Below are 16,361 nucleotides of genomic sequence, written 5' to 3' on the forward strand. Positions count from 1 at the left end.
ACTCTGGTCTAAAAGATTTCAAGCTCATACTAATTGAAAATATTCCTGGCACTCTAGTACACTAGCTCTTGTCCAGATAAAGTCACCAATTCCTCCAGAGAGAAAGATGTTTACAAAATGTGTCTGGAGAGAGTGGGTCTTTTCCTTAATATACCTACATCCAGATGCCAGCCAGCTTCCTCCTGAGGCCCCCTCCCACAGTCCCACAAGGTAGTCCCTTCCCTTCCCACCCCCCCACCTCCATAGCTGTACTTACTACCCCTCCAACATGCCAGCCAGTGGGCTCCTAGTTCATGCTGAAAAGGGGGTTTCAGGTCAAAGCAGTGGACCCAGGAGATAGGTCTCTGCTGTGGGGCAGGTTTTATGTTATGGGCGATGGGAATAGGCATTAACCCCCATGGTTGGATAGTTCTCTATCTGACAAGGTCCTGGAGGAAAAGGGTTTGGAGGGTATTGGGAGAGGGTGTGGAGGAACACAATTTAATTGGGATGAGGCAATGCTTCTTGAAGGCAGTCTTATTAAAGGTGACCCTAACGTAAGCTGGAGTCTGACAGGTGGAGATGACTGACCATACGGGATTGGAGGTGCATCTTCGAAGGTTTTGGTTAGACAATTTGGGTGAAAACTGGCTCCATGCAGTGCTTTTAAAACAATACACCTCCAGAGACCTGCCACAGCCATCTGATGAGAGAGCCATGCTTCATGGCTTCACAGCTACATCAGGCCTAGCCTAGCACCTGCATTAGCCACCCAGGGAACAGAGAAGAAAATCATCTTTGCACTCAAGACCAAGAAGGAATCCAGAATGGATGCCAGTGGCAGACATGGGCACCATCTGGCCTGCATGGTTTGGCTCACTTAGGGTTCAAAAGTTGATTAAGAGAGGCTCCTATAAGCAGCCTGGCCTTCCTTGAGGTCTCAGCATGACCTGGGAACAGGTGCCCCCAGCCAGGTATGCTGCCAACTGCCTGCCCATGACTGTCAGCAGACTGCCTGAAGGAGCAAATGAGAAAGTAGGCTGACCAGGGTAGTTTGACACCCAGGACTATAAAAACTTATTCATTACTTATCTGAGAGGCAAACTTAATTTGGTGTCTTATATTGTATTTGATGATCCTATTAACAGACTAGGGTGCCCCAAGCCTTTATCAAGGTTCTGGCAGAAGGAATTTATTTGAAAACTGGCAGCCCTGAGATGCCCTAGGCTTCAGGTCCCAAAAGCAGAATAGTATATGCACTAGGAGATTAGGATGGGGTCCCCACCTGAGGAAAGGTTCAATCTAAGACTATTTAAGGGCCTAAAGAGGCAGAAGTTAAGTGGCCCACAAAGGAGAATAAGGAGGAGCAGCCCAGGAGGAGCTCCTTGAGGGAGGGGAGGTGCTGGGTGGGGCGCAGTGTGGTGAGAGTAGAGCTGGATTAGAACTGAGGACTAACCATTGGCTGTGACATATGGAGGCCTCCTGTGAGGTGGGGCACTGGAGGGGCCAATGAGGCCATGACAGTGCTCACTCCACATCTGATCAAGCAGATCTTCCCTATTCATTTCCTGGACTCAGGGACAAGCAATCACGAAGACCTGGAAAGAATCCAGTATATGAGCTCAGAGATGGATGCTGGAAGGCAGCTAGAGCCCACCCACATCCAAGTGCCACTTTCTTTCCAATTCCTGTGAAAATGAGCAAAGTAATTCCCAAATAAAGGCATACCCGAGTTGGCACCAGCTTCTAGTGAAGTCCAATTTTAGCAAATTCCTTAGTTAATTCTAATACTACGCTAATTATCTACACTTACAGAATTAGGGCCTTGTTATATTTCTTCACAATCGTTTTACAGAAGAATGAACATAAAGCGAAGCTCTAGCATTTTCCAACCGCCTGCCTGTAACAGCTGACTATGTGTTCTGTTGGATAATAGAGTTGGAGTTGGGGGATTTTGTTTGGAGCCAACTGGGCAAGCTGCCATCAGGCCTTAGCACAGAGCTGTAGCCCAAGGCAGGCCGCTCCAGCTGTCACCCAGCTCAAGTTCCTTGGTTGGAAGAGCCACTCCCAGCTGGCGTTGAATACCACTCACTTTCACCATCTGTGAGGTTAGCAGGGCTTGGCCAGCAAGCTGAGCTCAAGGAGCCTGGGGGTGAGTATGTCAACAGGCCTCAGATGGATCTGGTATCAACACTGCAGCCCAGCCAGGTACAGCCTAGGGGAAGCATGTAGCTTGGCCCCTCTGTGTCCCCTGAAAGTGAACCCATAATCTGGGCATAGGTGAGAAGGGAAGACATTCCTGTACAGGCTTAGACCAGCACCTGGCATGGGGATGGGGGGCGTCACACATGGTTGATGCTCCCATTACTTGCACTTACCTTTTCCATGCAGCAAGCTCCTCAGAACTCTGAAGAATGCATTCCTTGGGGATCTGGAGATGCCTGAAGTGCAATGGAAAGGTATCACTTTCCTCACCAAGTAGGATTCTTGGCACAGTGATTTTGGCACTTTGTGGCAAATGTCACTGGTTGCCCAATCAATGCCCCTCAATATTCCAGGCTAACAGAACCCCAGTTTTGCTTAGGAATGGGATGACCTTTGCCAGGGAAGATAGGCCCCTCCCATACCCCAGGGCAAGTCAGGGAAGGAAGAGCAGCTCCTTCCTTTTAGTCAGTGATTGGTTGGATGGGGGTGATGTGACACCATTTTGACCAATGTGATGGAAACTTAGGGGGTTGGAGGTTGGTTCTGGGAAGGTTTTCGACTTGCCTTTGAATATAGATGCTCTGAACATAAATGTTGTGACTTGTTCAGTCTGTGATTAGATAAAGAAATATATGCAAAAATGCCCTTTTGGCTAAGATGCATTTGAGATCAGTCTAGATGCAGAACTTATTTCTAATCTTAATTAGCAGGATTTAGTTTTTTTTCAAATAAAAAAATCACAGCAAGTGTGTTAAATCGCATTACCCAGTGTGCTTTTCCTGAGACAGGTGGCAGAGAGCAGAGTACCAAGCGATGGCTATAAGTATAGGCTTTGGGGCCACACTGCTTGGGTCCATTCTTGATTTGTCTTCTCCAAGCTTATCCAGTTATCTTGGGCAAATTACCTCACCTTTCTGTGGCACAGTTTCCTTCTATGTAAATGACCTAGTGTATTCCTGATTTAATGGTGTCCCAAGCTCTTTGGATGTGGGACTTCCTCAGCCCCTCACTGATGCTGGGTTTCCAGCAACTGGAGCACAAGGCTCTGTCACCCATAAATGTGTGGAAGCCTGATTCCCATCCCAGGGAAGATGCCAGCATGCGGCCTCCCCAGTCATAGCCTTTGGAGAGAGCCAGATCTTGTCTGCAAGAGGGCTGGCGTGTTCTTGAAGGGGATGGCCCTGGTACACAGACCCATATGACACCCACCCCCACTGACCAGTCATGGTCACAGCTAACCACTGACTAGCTAGTGACCCACAAAAGTATCTGACATGAAAAAAAGTGTCCAAAGAAGCTGGTGAGGAGGTCCAATGACAGCCCAATGTGACTCTTTAGTTGGTAATTTTAACTAGGAAATTTAAAAAAAAAAAGATTCCACCAATTACTAATGAGAGGCCATAGAAAAGATGACTGTGTGGGTAGAATAATGGTCCCCAAAGATGTCCAAGCTGAAGATTTGTGTGAATATGTGACCTTACATGGCGAGAGGAATGGTGGGATTAAGAGTGAGATAGAGGAAAATGGCCTAATCTAATTACTTGGGTTCTTAAATCAGAGAGCCAGAGGGAATGTGACTGCAGAAGGTCAGAGAGACCCAACATTTCTGGCTTTGACTTTGAAGACAGAGGATGGGGTCATGAGCGAAGGAACGTGGGTGACCTTAAGAATATGAAAAAAGCAAGGAAATGCTCCCAGAGCGCCTCCAGAAAGGAACACCACCCTACTGACACCTTGATTTTAGTACAGTGAGACTCATCTTGGGCTTCTGAACTTCAGAACTGAAAGATCATACACCTATATTGTTTGCAGCCACTATGTTTTCAGCCATTTGTTACAATAGCCACTGCAGATTGATTACGATGCTGTAGGAAAGGCAAGTTAGGGATAAGAACTAGAGGTTCCAGGTCTCCCCGGTGGTGCAGCATTTTGAGTGCAGTGCTGTGAAGTTTTCTGCAGCCTCTGCAGTGCGGGTTTGATTTCAGTATGGCCAGGGAGATACCCACATGGCGTGGCAGACCTCTCCTGTCTCGCCCGCTGCTCCCCTCAGCAGTGTATTTCCTCAGTCTGCCTGTACTGCTCCCCTCTCTGTCTCTGGTGAATCCTCTCACCCTCCTGCGCCTCTGGCCTGTACCCCAGCTCTTGTATAAAAATAAATAAATCTTTTTTTAAAAAAAAAAAAAAAGAACTAGAGGTTCCTTGACCCCAGCAATGGGATTGGTGGGGAGGGGTAGGCACAGACAAGTGTTTCCTTGGGGCATGAGCATCAGATGAAGTAGTTGGTTTGCAATTAGGGGCCACATTGTACCCCAAACAAACAAACACAGCATTTCACACTGAAATCACAGTGAGTGTCATGAAATACTCACGTGGTGAGCCACTGACAGGAACTCAAGGAACAAGGCCAGCTTGTTGACTGGGATGGAAGGTGACAGTAGTCACACTTTTTGTAGCCTCGTTTTTTCCCAGAGGCAGTCAAGCTTGTGGGAGTTAAATGTGTCTGGAATGCCTCTCTGCTACCGCGTATAGCTGCCACAAGCATCCCAGGGCCCGGGAGAGCCTGCAAGTCTGCTCGTAGCAACTGTCAGCATGCAGGGAGGTGCCCTTGGCCCTGAGAAGGTCTGAGACTCTGTTTTGGCCCTGCTCTGATTATCTCTGGGATGTTTTCTAGGATAAGAATTCTCAAAAGGTGGCCCAGCCTTCAGTCATGTGCAGCAATAAAGCGGTGGTTAACTTTTCCCATGTACCACTTTCTGTTTTGCTTTATTTTTCTGATAGGATGGTAATGATATGGCTTACAGAGTTGTATAAATAGTATCCCAGATGGACAAGCAAAGAGGGGTGACGTCCAGGCCAAATCTTTTTATGGCTTATTTTTCATAATTTACAAAAATATCACTGAGGTTTTAATAGGACAGGAAAGTTAAGTTAGATTGAATTCATTTAGAGCATTTGGAGGGCTGAGATTCTGCTGGGAAATGGGTCATTTTATTCGTGGTAACAAGGATTGTTAGAGAAGAGAGAGGGAAACATGATGAAGGTCTTCAGGACATCAAGTTTCAAGTTTCTCCCCAGGGGTCTTTTCCAAGTGCAGTTCTGGGATTTTTTTCCTATCAAGCTGGAAACTGCTGGCAATGACTATTCACAAGACCAACTAAAGCACTGAAACCAGGCTGGATGTGTCTCTTCCCCAGAGTTCCATGAGAAATTCTAAGAAGGAATGAGAGTTCATGGTAGCTGGATGGCTCTACCAATTTATTAAAAATCATTTATCTGTCAACAATTATGCATAAGGTTGAGGCATCTGAACAGATATATGGCTCTGCCTTCAGGAAGCTGAGTAAGGAGTGATAATAAGGAGAAGCAGAAGCATCCAAAGCACTTAGAGAAGGGGAAGTGGCTGAGTGCCAACGGGGCCTGGCCTGGTGTCCTCAGCCCTCCACAGCAGCAGAGCCACTACCACAGTGGGCCTTCTGTGCATCAGGAGAAGCTCTCTGTGTGATTTCCGATTCAATATGCAGGGGCTATGACAGAAGACAGGATTTCTAGGGATGAGGCTCTAGGCCCAAGAGCGAGCTCCCTGGTGGTCCCCAAACCACCACAAACTACGGAAGGGATCGATTCTCAAATGCTGAGACACTGGCCTTCCACCAAATCCCTGTGAGTGCGCATGTGCACAGACTAAGATAGCTGTGGGCAACAGGATGTTGAACTTGGTATCTCCTCTGATATCACAGCCCGGAGGAAGATGAGTGATGGCCGCTGTCCTGGCTTGACTGTGTTAAGACTTATTAGAGGCTGTGCTATTTTTAGACAGACAGGCATTTTGGAGAAAGAGGCAGTTAACAGAGGAGCTCCCCTGAGGGAAGCGGGAGATGTGAGATTCTAGGAGGGGCAGTCTTCTTTCTCTTTCCCAGTGGGCAGTGCGCAGTGGCACCCGAGAGATGCCTGAAGAGCCACTCTGATGAACCAGCGTGCATGAACCAGCCACTCCGATGAACCAGGTGAACTGGCTTCCCCTAGCTGTGTCCATTAACTCTGCCTCTTCAATATTATCATAATTTCTTCCTGTTTAACACCAGCTGAAGTATGGTTCAGGTCTCAGCATTCACTCACAGGACATGTGCTAAGCAGGGGCAGCTCTGGTCAGGCTCTTGTGAGCACATCTGTGCAGCTCTGCAGCATCCTGTTTGGGCTCCGAAGGGTGACTTTCACGAGAGACTCTAGTCACATCAAATGGCAGGAACCATTAGCATCTAGTCCTTTCTGGTATTTCCAGTAACATCAGCAAGACCAAAGCCCAACAAGGAACTGAGACATGAAGACTGGTTTGAAACAGATGGAAATTAAGCCTGGTACTTTGAGAAAATATTAATGACAACTATCCCTGGAAAATTCATAATCAGACAGAAACAAAATATATTTATTAGAAATATTACACAGTCATACATTGTACATTTGTGTGTTAATAGTTTAATACATCTATGCTGGCTTGTCATATCTGACAATGCTTGGTACAATCTGGTGTGCTCTTTATAGAAGTGAGGACACAGATGTATAAACTGCATTCAACTAATGTAGTTAAAATCAGTGAGCTACTCAGGATGTTACAGATTTAGCCAAACTCTAATCTGGGTTAGAGAAGTGAAACATCCAGTGAACTTGGGCAATGAGATATTAAAAATACTTTAAAAAAAAGATTGCTAGGTTATATCCTTTACAGCATGTTCATGGTAGTTCATTTCAAAATGGCACTCAAACTCTGAAAAGGCAATAGCTACTTCTAGATTTGGCAAATGAGTTTGTAGTTAACAAGCTGAGTCCTTTTTGTGCCTTGCCAGACAAATGCCTGCCTTCCTCTGAGGGGGTTCTGGAGGTGATGGTGGAGATGGGTAGGTGCAGATGCTTGACACTGGCTAGTCACTCTGCAAAGTGATTTCTAACACCTATTGCACCTACTTAAAATGGTGTCAACAGAAGTTCCCAAACAATGGAAAGAAGAATAAAAACAAAAGACTAACATCCTTTCTGAAGTGAGAGGAGATAAGGCTGGGAAGTGTGACTGCCTGGTTCCTCAGAATGCTGACCCAGTGGGGTGGGGGCTGTGGCACTAACATTGGTCAATTAAAGTTCAAGTCTGAATTGACTCACCATGCTCACGACTCACCATGCTCACAACTCACCATGAGCTACTCCTTATGTCTTAAAACAACCCCTCCACTCTTCTGGGTCTTGCATTTTGCATCATACATAAAATTGTTTAAAATAGCAATTGCAGAACCACCAAATAATTTTAAATGACTAAGTTTCATCTGAAGAAGAAAGATGCATTTTGTAGCCTCGGAAAGCCTCAGGATGGAAAACTAGGAGTGAACAACTTGCTGCTACCTTGTTTTCTCGATGTCCCAGTTCCAAACAGATCTGGACAGCTTCCCTCCAGGCCCTGGTGCTGCCTTCACTGCCACCCTCGGGGCCAGACCTGCCCACAACCACCTGTGCTTCTGTGACCAGGACACAGCTTCCTCCTCTCTAGGCACACCCACTGGCAAAGAAACACGGAATTTCCTAGGGTTATAAAAAGAAACTGCACATAGCCTTTCTGTCACATGACATTACTTTCCTTCTTTTTAGCCCAGAAGGAGCAGGCACCGGGGTGGGGGTTAGGGAAGAGAAGGAAGGGCGAGGCCACCACCATGGACTGCTGTGCCCAGCGCTCATTCTGAATCGTCTACAGAGATCACTAAAAACAGGGTGCAGGTCATGCTAAATACTTTCTCCAGGTACCCTAAGACCTCGCTGTCTCTCCTGCACAAAGCTCTCTGGTAAGTCCAGATTAAACATAACCACCAACAGCTCAGGTTAAACCCAAAACCCAACAACCTGAAATATTGCTCTTTTCCACTGTGATGGGGACTGAGGCAGAAGCACAGAGATAAGGAAAATATCAGTCATCAACAAACGACAGATGCATGAAGCAATGCAAGTCACGACTTTCAGATGGGTAAGTTCATCAGGAAGGAGCAGGTTAAATCTGTTCAGACAGTGACTCCAGCATCCACCTGGAAAGAGGTCCATTATGTAGTCACACCACTCACGCCAAAGGAGAGTGCCCTGCTCTCCACTGTGCTGCTCTGGGGGGCAATGGAAGGCACCTTCTCCTCTTAGTGCTTCTCAGGGGAATTCTGAAAATATATACATTATTTTACTGGTGTCATCCAGATACTCTGACTCGATTGATGGGGCAGCCAGGAGTGTGTGTAGTCAGCAAATTCCCCAGGTGATTTGGAACTAGAGCCATAGAGGAAAATGAGGAAGGGATGGATTTGCAGCCAGAGCCCAGCTGCCACCTCCACAAAGGGGGCCTTGTCCTGCAGGGAGGGCCGAGTGCGGGCCTCTTCCAGGAGGAGCTCCAAGCAGGTGTCAGAGAGCTCCTCTAAGTAAAGACAGGGTCTCAGAGGAGATGTGGGCTCCTTGAAGTAAGGATGACTCTTTGCAGAGGGGCACATACAGCTCTCCAACACCTGAAAGTGATGGGCACTGAATTTACCTGCAAAAACTGCACCCTCATTTGCTATACAATGTACACTTATTTGACCAACACAGACACCAAAGGTGCAGCAGGTAGGTGCCATCTCTGCCCACCCAAGGGCTTCCTTTTGAAATGCAAATATAAAAGGCCTGAGGAACCAGTGAAAAATAAGTTAGAGTTGAAATATTGCTGTCTTCCCTGATCCCAAATAACACATATTTCCAGCCTGTGCAAATACATGAAGATCTGGCAGGCCCCGGTCATTTCACACACATGCGTGGCTTTCTGTCAAGCTCTGCACATGAACAAAGGTGTGGCTGTGAGTGGGGGTGTGAGCACACGGAGTTTCCCTCTCAGCATGTAAGCAACCACTGAGAACTCTGTGTGTTCCAACACAAGAGGCACCTTCTATGAGTGGGACACCACACAAGGAAATCGCAGCAAATACTCAGGGCCTCCTGCGCATTCTCACATTTTACATTCCAGTCAACGAATCAATTAGATGACGGTGAGATCTGAAAGTTACAACCAAGTTCTGGATGTTAAATTGTCACCTGGAATGTAAGCCTGTTTCCTAAAAGGCAGGACTCAGTGTGTTTCCAGTCCAAGGGACAGCAAATGTTTGTCTCTTTGTCTTCTGTTGGGTGTTTTTGTTTTGTTTTGCTTTTTGAGAGGAATGGTAGGGGCGGGGGAAAGAGCAGAGTTGTTATACAGGCAAAAGACAGGATATTTAGTAAAAAGGTAACAGATCTGTAAATGCTCTGTCCTGCGTCTCAGTGCAGCTCAGACATGGAGTCACAGTCACGTGAGATGTTTTCCTGGGTCCTCGTGGGACTAGTCTGGCATGGACTCCTGGCTCTGGAAGGAGGAAGGCCCAGTGGGAGAGCACAGCTTCCCCTTAAATCCAAAGGGGCTGGATTTAAGGTGGATGCAGGGTGGAGCCCACTTTATTTGTGTGTTGGTCCCCTGGGTTGAGTCTTTCTTTGAAGTGCAGGAGGCAGGTGGTGGTCGGAACAGGGCTCATGGAAAGTGACTGGGTGCGTCCAGCGGGCGGTGGTGGCTGCTCTGGGCCCTCTGGGGTTATGTCTCAAAGTACTTGTAAATCTGGGCCACATACTGCATCACGCTCTGCCAGTCAGGCCGGTCTGTGTACAGCATCTCACTGAGCTCCTGCAGGAGAAGGAAGGCAGTCACTGGGGGAACACCACAGACCCCTTCCTGTGAAGGGGCTCAGATCTAGGTCAGCGCTCTGCTGCCAAGAAACCTGCAGGAACAGAAGGAGCAGGCAACACCAGGCCTGTGTTAACAGTGGTTAGTCAAAAGGGAAGTGCTGCTTTTAGAGATCTTGTAAGTTTTCATCACAGAAAAAAAGATGTAACTGTGTGGTAATGGAGGCTAGGTAATTGTGGAGATCATTTCATAACACACACACAGAGCATATCAGTGTGTTGCGCGTCTAAAATTAATATAATGTTGCATGTTATTTATATCTTAAAAAAAAGAGCCCTCTCTTCCTGTTTGTGCAGGTACTGTCCCTTTAAAAAATATGACCTTTTGCCCCTTTTATTCTTTTAACATTAAAAAATTTTCAAGAGTCACCCATGATTCTATTATTATAAAACAATTTCCACTTCTCTGAGTCACACCAAATGTACACCTAGTCCTCCAAAGTTCCTACCACAGTGGAACTCAAGTGTGTTTGTTCTCTGTGACTTTTTTTTTCACACTTTCAAGCAGCAGTTTCCTATGCTGCTGTGCTGCTGGCTGTCATTTTTATGGACAAACACTGTAGAAGAGACAGACTTTGCCAAGAGCATCTTGCTGCAGCATTGTTTCCTTCTGTTGAATGTGCCCAGAGATAAATTCCCAAGAATGGGATTACCACAAAGCCTTGAGCAGTTTAAAATGCAACCATTTGTTTTACCAGAATTAAGTGTTACTATTTAATGGTTTTACTTATTTGTTTGCTTCTTCTTCCCTAATTTAGTAGGCAACAAACAAGCAGAAGGCAGAGCCCACAGTGTGCTAGGCATCAAACAAGCTTTCCTGAAATTAGTGCCACTCAACATATTTAATAATTCACTTGAGGGGCTGAATCTGGAGTCTTTGGTGGTAACCAAAGGGCAGTAGGAAAGGACTTTGATTTATGTAAAACCAGAAGCAGAGATGTATTGGAAAAAAAAGGCTGAACTTACATATATCTGCTCCTGGCAGGTGACAAAACTAGCTGAAGCCAGTCATTTACTCTGTTTCAACAACATCTAAATATACTTTACTGATTTTTCTCTCTGGTTATACTAAAAAATTATCATTGGTCATGGGAAAGGGGTGGAAAAGGAGCAAACGGAACATTCCATACAGATACAACTAACACAATTTAAAAAGAAAAACAAAGATCACATACAATACAAGATAAAAAGTCAGTACTGTGCATATAGACAATGCATGAAAAGCTACAATTCTTACAATAGGAGATTTGCTAATATAATGACATAGAAAAGAAGTGATCAAGAATTGACCTTGTTATTTAGGAGAAAGATGAGTGGTGAGAGAAGAAGGGATATTACAAATGCAAGGGAGGTGGCAAACCTTCCTTTATATGATGGAAAAGATGTATTTTCAATCTCAGAGAGAAGCTGGAAATTCAAGTACTATTCATAGTTTTACAGATTACTTTGCATGACTTAACCTGATGATTAAATTGAAAACATTTTTTTTCATATTATTAACAGCACATTGAACATGTTTGAAGAAATAATTTAACACTATTTAGGAGAAGAAAGAATATAGTGCATTAATAAAAATCTGGTAATACATGACACTTATTTTAATTAGTGGCTAAAAAGCTTCCAAAAAAAGAAAACAACAGGCCTAAATGGTTCACTAATTCTACAAAAAAACAATACTTAAGGAAGAAATAATGCCAAGTCTACATGATGTCTTCCAGGAAACAGAAGAGGAACATATACTTTGACTCATTCTCCAAGGCCAGCATGGTGCTAATACCAAAACCAGATAAAGGTTAGTTTTAAAAAAAATACACAGGCCAATTTCTCACATGAACATAGACATAAACTTCTTTAATAAATATTAGCAATTGAATCATGATCAAGTGGCATTCATCCCAGGAGAGCAAGGCTGGTTCAACATCCATTAATCAACCAATGTAATTCATACTAGCAAACTAAATTTAAAAAGCGCCACATGATCATATCAACAGATACAGAAAAAGTGTTATGCAAAATTCTACAACCATTTATGATAAAATAATCTAAAAAAATAGGACTAGCAGGGAATTTCTTTACTATACATATATATACACACATATATACTATACACACACGTACATTAAAAATCAAAAGCTGACATCATACTCAGTGGTGAGAGACTGAACATTTCCCCCCAAGATCAGGAAAAAAGAACACAGCAAGGATGTCCTCTCTTGCATATATAATATTCAACTCTATACTAGAAGTTCTAGCTAGTGCAATAAGATGAAAAAAAGTCATACAGATTTTCCCCTGATTTGGCAATGAAAAAAATCTGAGGTAGAGACTAGGTTTCCTTATCATGTCCCTGGACCTTGAACAGGCAGGTGCAGTTTTTAAATTTCCCTTTCACCACAAAGAACAACATTCTGTGAGCCCTGGTTTTGTGGGCTCATACTGAGTGGTCTCAGTACTAATGCTCTGTTTATGGAGGCTCAGGCCTCATCTTTTGTTCCTGTGTGGACCTCAAAAAGAGCCTACGCCCAATTAGGTACCTGTTTATTATGAGCCTTCCACGATCACCCCAGCCCATGCCTCTTGGCTCTCGTTTCCACTTCTCTTTTAATTTCTGGCAACTGGTTATTTCCCACTCTTTCATCAGAGCTCAGCTATATATTGACATTTCAAAAAATTACATTTTATTCAGATTTCTAAGTGACTTGAGAAAGAGGGATTTAATGGGAATTCAGTCCACTGTGTTTCCAGAACTGAAATTTATCCACAATAAAATCTTCATTGAGAAATGAAATTACATGTGGTCACCAACTAGATTATTTTATATTAGGGATCATCAGTACCAAATCATCAGCAAATGGACTTCAATATTCCATAAGAAATTATTTAGTAGATGGCATGAAGTTCTTTCTCATATAATCAGAGCAAAGACCACAAGGATATGAAACAGGGTACTTACCAGACTGGGTTTGATGCCAACGCTTTCAGCTGCTTCGAATGCCAACAGGAGATTCCTTTTCTAGGTTAAAAAAGACAAAGAGACTAGAATTGTTGCCTGAAAATGCATAGCTTTTCTAGGAAAGAAGACCAAATGACACTCTCATATAGATTACTATAGTAAAACATTTAAAAATTTAAGTCAAATATGCAAACTTTGATCTCAGTTTAAGGAAAAAAGAAAAATCAACAGGTTACAATTGTCACTAATTTGTCACAGATTCATAATGCTCAAATTTTTTTTTTGGTTATTTTTTACTTTGTCAAGATTTATAACATACTCATTCTGTTGCATATCAACTATTGCTTATTTAATCATGGCCCCATATAAAAAACGTAATATGTTACATGTACAAATAGGTATAATCAATTTAAAAGCTGTTCCCCACCAATCTGTTCCCCACCAATCCTATTCCTTAGAACCACTTTCAGTTTCTCTCTTTAGTTCTTCTGGTCATTACCTCTGTATCTCTGTAATATGCTTACACCACTACTGATTCTAAAACAGAGGCATCATGCTCTTCAAAAAAAAGATATTTAAGGTATCATGCTTCTCTCCTCTCCCTTCATTACAGTCAATGGCTTACTTTTTAGCTTCTTTATTAGTTATGTTTGTAACAAATAATATCCTTAAGCCTTCATTTCTTGCTCCATCAATTATGACTAGCACTTTTTTTTTAATAGAGGCATGTTTTATTTATTTATTTATTTGTTTGTTTGCTTGTTTGTTTGTTTGTTTATACATGCACTGGGTACAGTCAGAAGCGCGGGAGGGTGAGAGAATTCACCAGAGCCAGAGCGGGGAGCAGAGCAGGCAGAAGGACCGAAGTACACTGCTGAGGGGAGCAGCGAGCGGCAGGAGAGGTCTGCGCGCCATGTGGGACCCTCCTCCTGTGGCCGGGGAGTAGCTGGGGATCAAACCGGTGCCGCAGAGGCTGCGGGCAGCTTCGCAACCCAGCGCTCAACCGCTACGCCACCGGGGAGGCCCCTGACTAGCATTTTTTTTAAAAGATTTATTTATTTATGTATACAAGAACTGGGGTACTGGCCAGAGGTGTGGGGGGTGAGAGGATTCACCAGAGACAGAGAGGGGAGCAGTACAGGCAGACTGAGGAAATACACTGCTGAGGGGAGCAGCGGGCAAGTCAGGAGAGGTCTGCTGTGCCATGTGGGTAGCTCCTTGGCCGGTGATCAAACTCATGCTGCAGTGGCTGCGGATTGCTTCATAGGTTGCGTCTTAACCCCGTACCACCGGGGAGGCCCCTGACTAGCACTTCTTGCCTCTAATTTGTCTCATAAGAAAGATGTTCCCTTTGCCTTCCCTCCATCTTGTCAAGTTTTACTTTAAAATTGTTAAAACTTATATCTTTTGCTTCCTTTTCTATAACCACATTGAAACTGTCTACATTTTAAGAGGGCGATTCTGAGAGCTGAAGACAATAGACAGCATTTACATATAGTGTGCTATGATTACATCTCTTTGTAATTCCATAGTCCTCATCCTCTGCCACTCAAAATATATTTTCAAAAGGCCTTTTCTCTTTGTAGCTCAACCAAATGCTCAAAATCACACAATAGTCTATTCTAAATTTGGACCTTTAAAAGTTTGTTTTTTACAGTTTCTGCTTGTTTGGAATTTTTTTATTGGGAGAACTGTAGGTCTCCTCACTTTTAGCTTCTCATTCATTCTGACGATTGCTTATAATTCAAAATAATCTCCCTGTAGCCCACTGACTTTCTGATTTAACATGGAAGGCTGTATATTTGGGCTGTAACTTCTTGCAGTTTCTCATTTTTCCCTTTATCACACCCCCAATTATATTGAAAGCAGAGGCACATGAATAAAATACAATCTAAGAAAAAGGTCCACTTTTCCTCATACCTTGCTGACACATCTCTTCATCTTGGTATTCCTGGGTTTTATTCTTTTTAATAGATCAGTGATCTAGGGAGTAAATGGTTTTCCCAGGTTTTTTGAGCTGTTCTGGCAAATTAACGAAACTCAACAAGGGTAGCTATAGGAACTGCTGATCTGTAGCCAGCTGGTCACCAGAAAGGTTGGCCTTGCAACTAGCATCTGATATGGAAGGGGGTGGAGGGTCTCAGGAGACTAAGTCCTTAACCTGTGGAATCTATCTCCCAGTAGAACGTGTCAGAATTTAGTTGCATTTCGATGCCCTGCTGGTGTCTGTGAGAATTGTTTCTGGATGTTTCCACACACATTCATGGTGGAATTTAGGTTTAGGACACCAGTGTTAGGAATGAAGGAGGTTGGTAAGCCAGTTATGAGATTACCATTATTTCAGAAACTAAGATAATCATTTTTCTGCTTTTGATATGTAATGCCAAATTTCTTTCTAAATTTTACACCAATTTACAATCCAAGCAATAATAATATTAAAAATAATACTTTACTGTTTTAACTTGTTTGCTTACTATGAAGGTCTAAGGGAAAAGCACTTCTAAACTTACGGTTTTATACAGAATTTCCCCTGAATACTCTAGGCTGATTCTAAATGAAACTGCTGATGTTTTCTAAGCAGATACTGAATAAAACAAAAACAGTCCCTACTGAATACTGAAAAATAGTCTCAAAATACCTGAAGTAATATATGGTATAAAACAGGACATTAAGAGAGGTGTGATTTTGGGTCATAAAAATAACTTTTACTCATTTTGGCAGCAGCAAGACATGAGTGACCAACCACCATTGATCTTTTTTTTTTTTATAATGTTTTTATTTTTATTTTTTTTTTTTAAAGATTTATTTATTTATTTATACACGCACTGGGTACAGTCAGAAGCACGGGAGGGTGAGAGAATTCACCAGAGCCAGAGCAGGGAGCAGAGCAGGCGGAAGGACGGAAGTACACTGCTGAGGGGAGCAGCGGGCGGCAGAGGAGGTCTGCGCGCCAAGTGGGACCCTCCTCCGGTGGCCGGGGAGCAGCCGGGGATCGAACCGGCGCTGCAAGAGGCCGCGGGCAGCTTTGTAACCCAGCGCTCAACCACTGCGCCACTGGGGAGGCCCCACCATTGATCTTAATTCTCTTTCATTGGGACATTCACAGCCATGATGAGAAGGCGAGATAGGAGAAAGATACTCGTGGGGAGCAGAAAGGAGTGAGAAGTCACTGCTTGGCTGGGCTGGGGAACAAGTAGAAATGTTGGCTCCAGAACCATGCAAGTCCCCAGCCCATGTGAGAACACTGCTGCTGGCCGGGTTGGCAGGGTTTCTGCTGGAAGAGTTCACACCTACCAAGTCGAGAATTTTTCCTGTCATGTTAATACTTTGTTTTAGACACTGACAGACACCCCCATTCTATCACCTGAAGTGGTAGAGGTTTAGCTCAAGTGGAAATTTCCAGGATGATTGATGAATGTGCTTTTTATCAAATGATGCTAAACCTTTCATTGACTGTAATTCACGC

The 16,361-nt window shown here is 43.9% G+C and overlaps 1 protein-coding gene across 14 annotated transcripts in view; it reads right to left on the bottom strand.

The window, feature by feature from the left end:
- Positions 1–4,971: 4,971 nt before the first annotated feature.
- Positions 4,972–16,361, bottom strand: part of SPECC1 (sperm antigen with calponin homology and coiled-coil domains 1) — a 228,951-nt gene continuing 217,561 nt past the window's right edge. For 8 of the 14 annotated variants that reach the window (XM_054689431.1, XM_037494121.2, XM_037494123.2 and 5 more), the window contains 2 exons: positions 12,896–12,955; positions 4,972–9,883 (listed from right to left, as the gene is read on the bottom strand). In XM_054689431.1, the coding sequence (XP_054545406.1) occupies positions 9,794–9,883; positions 12,896–12,955 (150 nt within the window). In that variant the 3' untranslated portion in view covers positions 4,972–9,793. The remainder of the gene's footprint in view (positions 9,884–12,895; positions 12,956–16,361) is intronic. The other 6 variants (XM_037494120.2, XM_037494119.2, XM_054689432.1 and 3 more) reach the window with 4 other exon arrangements.

This window comes from Talpa occidentalis, unplaced genomic scaffold (genome assembly GCF_014898055.3).
Source record: "Talpa occidentalis isolate TD23 unplaced genomic scaffold, MPIMG_talOcc4v2.1 talOcc4.7, whole genome shotgun sequence".
In the NCBI taxonomy this organism is placed as follows: Eukaryota; Metazoa; Chordata; class Mammalia; order Eulipotyphla; family Talpidae; genus Talpa; species Talpa occidentalis.